A 4,018-nucleotide genomic window follows, 5' to 3' on the forward strand; every position below is an offset into this window, starting at 1 on the left:
CCGCTGCCCCCACTGAGGGGGGCAGCCAGGGGAGACTTAGACCAGCAGGCCTGTGGTCTTGAGTGGGGTCTGGGGGTGCAGGGGGTGCTCCCAGCACCCCCCACCCCTAGGGATGCTCCCCTCCCCTGCACTTCCTAGCGGCCTGGCCTGCTGGATCAGGAGACTTCTGCTGACCGGGGCTGTCTGGGATTTGGCCGTGAAGACAAAGGCAGGAGGACACAGGGTTACTGGGGTGGTCCTGGGCACGGGGCTGCTGGTCCCTTCCCCTTCTCCCTGTCTGTGGTGGCTGGGCCAGAGCGAGGCTCTGTGTGAGGAGGGCCACAGGCTGTGGTCAGGAGAAGCCCTGGTGGTGATGGGTCGGCTGACCTTGGAGACAGCAGGCACGGTGGTCCCGCAAACTTCTGGGATGGGGCCGAGGACGGACTCTGGCTCCTCCTGCTCTGGTTGCTTGCTCTCCCAGGGATCTGGTGGCTAGGGGCCCTGGGGGGCTGCACGGAGTTGGGCAGGGCTGGGACTTATTCCCAAGTGTTAAGAACATCTGAGGTCCGGCCCGTGGCTCACTCGGGAGAGTGCGGTGCTGATAACACCAAGGCCATGGGTTCGGATCCCATATAGGGATGGCCGGTTCGCTCACTGGCTGAGCGTGGTGCTGACGACACCAAGTCAAGGGTTAAGATCCCCTTACCGGTCATCTTTTTATAAAAAAAAAAAAAACATCTGAGCAGAGTCTGGGCTGAGGTGGGGGCTTCGTTTCTCTTTGCCACTCACCTTCCTAAGAAGAATCTCTTTCCCAACACCTCTGTGACATTGGGGATGTGAACTGATTGGGAGGGGTGGTGCGCAAGTTGTTTATGTCTCCAAGGACAAGAAGGGAATTTAGCCCAAACAGTCCAGCGTTACCCATAGAGGGTGTGGGGTTGTGCCTGTGACCCGAGGTCAGCGGCCACGAGAGGTGGGGAGGTGGCAGGTGGTCTCTAAGATGGGTCGGCTTCTCCCTCCCGCCCAGATGCCATGGTTCAAGGGCTGGAAGGTGGAGCGTAAGGAGGGGAACGCAAGCGGCGTGTCCCTGCTCGAGGCCCTGGACACCATCCTGCCCCCCACACGCCCTACAGACAAGCCTCTGCGCCTGCCACTGCAGGACGTGTACAAGATTGGCGGTGAGTGAGGCCCACGCCACAACCGCTACCCCATCCCAGGCCCTCCCCTGAGATCAGGGCCCCCACAAAGGCCCCAGGTCAGGTCATCGCCACCTCCTCTCATGCCACACGCTGTCTGGGGGACTATCCACTATACATCTGTCTGCTCTCCATCCATCCATCCATCTGCCCAGCATCTGCCAGGGTCTCTCTCTCTCTCCAGGTAGGTGCCCAGCCCTGTGCAAGAGCTGGTGGCAAAAGGTGGGGGCATAGAGGTGACTCCTGTCACCCTGTTGAGGTCCCAGTCCTGTGGGAGACATGGTCCCACCCCAGAAATGAGAAATGCTGCCCATGAGATGTTATAGAAACACACACAAATATGAGACCCCAGAGAGGGAAGGGTACTGATGGGGGCTCCCAACTGGGGGCTGTGGTCAGAGACGTCGGGGACATCTCTGTGTGCACAGAAAACAGCCACCAGCCTCAGTCCCATCATACTGAGATGCCACACAAGCCTCCATCACAGCTCAGGGAGACAAGGTGGAGATGTCCCCACACCCTGGGGGAGACGAGACCCTTCAGCAGCTGCAGAGATGGGTGCCAGCAGATCCTGGAGAAGCGGGGCCCAGGGAGTCCTCTGTGGGCAGAGCCACCGGCCCCATGGCCCCAGCAATCCTAGTGACCTGGCCCACACTCTGATGCTGTGCCTCAGGGCCACAAGGAGGGGTTTCCAGAGAGAGAAGGGTTCCCCACAGTGCTCCCTCCAAGAGAAGCCCCCCAGGGGCAAAGATGAGATCCCAGGCCTGACAGTCCCTCTCTGCTCACTGCCCCTGTCGCTTTCCCTTGAGTTCCTGGGAACACTCCCTTGTTTGGTCCCTCATTTGATTGGCTCAGGGGCACCTCCACTTCTGCTGGAATCCCAGTGTTGGCCTTGTACACGGTGGGGGGGGCTCCCTTTTCCCCTCACTCCTGCCGCGTGACCACATCTCCCCCGGCCCAGCCAGGGAGGACTGAGTCCTGAGTTCTGTGGGTTACCAGGTTCTTTCCCCGAACGTTCTGTCCCCTGGTATCCTCTCTACCCCTCACAGCCCCCTCCTCTTGGCCCAGGCATTGGCACGGTGCCGGTGGGCCGCGTGGAGACGGGCATCCTTCGGCCAGGCATGGTGGTGACCTTTGCGCCAGTGAACATCACCACTGAGGTGAAGTCAGTGGAGATGCACCATGAGGCACTGAGCGAGGCCCTGCCCGGTGACAACGTGGGCTTCAATGTGAAGAATGTGTCAGTCAAAGACATCCGCCGTGGCAACGTGTGTGGGGACAGCAAGTCCGACCCGCCCCAGGAGGCTGCCCAGTTTACCTCCCAGGTCGGTGGCTGTGCTGGTGTGCGGGGGCCACTCTTGGCCGGAGCAGCAACAGGGCTGTCCCTGGTGAGGTGCTGCTGGGTAGTCTTGGTTCACTTGGTTCACTTCAGAGGCCACCAGGGGATCGAGGGGTGGCGTGTTCAGGGTCCCACACAGCAGGGGCAGAGGCTGGGAGGTGCCGGGTCTTGTCCACCCAGCTTCTGGGCAGTCCTGTGTCTGTTGACCACAACAGCTGGCACGTCTAGCCTTTGAGGTCCCGCTTCTGTCTTGAAAGACACTTATTGCTTACTGCCGGAGACGTCTCTGCCGTGCCTTTACGCTTCTCATTGCACCCTCTTTCATCACCTCTTCCTAAGACAATGATTTTGAAGAACAGCGTTATGGAGATGTCACTGAAATACAGTAACCCAAGTCCAGTTTTGTACCCCCTTAGTTCTGGCCAGGGTCGACAGTGTAAGTGCTGCCCCTGGCCCTTGTCAGTCATTTATTTCCCCGGGGTGTGCCAAATGCTTGTGAGGACATTGGGGTCCGGGTCTGGGGGGTGGGTCCTCCATACCCTGAGCTTCTTCCACCGTCAGAACTCTGTGCCCTGAGGATCTGGGAGGTGGTCCCATGTCTGGAGCCTCCTGGTTCAGCTTTGGTGGCTTCCCAGTGGCCCCCTTGGGTGCGCCAGGCCCCAGGCGTGCCTGATGGCTCCTGCGACTCTGCCCTCAGGTCATCATCCTGAATCACCCTGGGCAGATCAGTGCTGGATATTCACCGGTTATCGACTGCCACACTGCCCACATCGCCTGCAAGTTTGCTGAGCTGAAGGAAAAGATTGACCGGCGTTCTGGCAAGAAGCTGGAGGACAACCCCAAGTCCCTGAAGTCCGGTGATGCGGCCATCGTGGAGATGGTCCCCGGAAAGCCCATGTGTGTGGAGAGCTTCTCCCAGTACCCGCCCCTCGGTGAGCAGCCCTGGAGGTGGCGGCTGATCCCGGCTGACCCAGGTTGAGGGCAGAGGACCTCTGGGGAGCGGGTGTGGGGGGCCCTTACTGTGGCAAACTTTTGTGCTGAGCGCAGGTGGCTTTGCTGGGCACACCTGGGATGGTGACCCCCTCTACAGATGAGGTCCCCTTAAGCAACTTGCACCAGGCCCACGGCTAGTCTAGTGGCAGAATCAGAACAAGGACTGACTGCCCAACAGAATCAGCTGACCCTCCCCAAGTGGCAACCCACAGACCTGTGTCGGAAGGCTGCCTTAAGCAGATTGCAGGCTGAGGCCACCCTTGTCGTGATGGTTAAGTGCCAAGCGAATCCTGGGACGTTTCCAATAGTTAACTCTGCTCCCATGGCCCGGGCGGGTCCTGAGTGCTGACACGCAGTCGCCTGCCCTCCGCAGGCCGCTTCGCTGTTCGCGACATGCGGCAGACCGTGGCGGTGGGCGTCATCAAGAATGTGGAGAAGAAGAGCGGCGGCGCCGGCAAGGTCACCAAGTCGGCGCAGAAGGCGCAGAAGGCCGGCAAGTGAAGCGCGGGCG

At 60.3% G+C, this 4,018-nt stretch overlaps 1 protein-coding gene across 1 annotated transcript in view; it reads left to right on the top strand.

The window, feature by feature from the left end:
* EEF1A2 (eukaryotic translation elongation factor 1 alpha 2) overlaps positions 1-4,012 on the top strand; it is an 8,110-nt gene extending 4,098 nt beyond the window's left edge. Inside the window, exons 4-7 of the mRNA XM_008579846.1 lie at positions 1,007-1,157; positions 2,244-2,500; positions 3,212-3,446; positions 3,881-4,012. Of these exons, the coding sequence (XP_008578068.1) occupies positions 1,007-1,157; positions 2,244-2,500; positions 3,212-3,446; positions 3,881-4,008 (771 nt within the window). The 3' untranslated portion in view covers positions 4,009-4,012. The remainder of the gene's footprint in view (positions 1-1,006; positions 1,158-2,243; positions 2,501-3,211; positions 3,447-3,880) is intronic.
* Positions 4,013-4,018: the final 6 nt, after the last annotated feature.

Source organism: Galeopterus variegatus, unplaced genomic scaffold (genome assembly GCF_000696425.1).
Source record: "Galeopterus variegatus unplaced genomic scaffold, G_variegatus-3.0.2 Scaffold1966, whole genome shotgun sequence".
NCBI classification, from domain to species: Eukaryota; Metazoa; Chordata; class Mammalia; order Dermoptera; family Cynocephalidae; genus Galeopterus; species Galeopterus variegatus.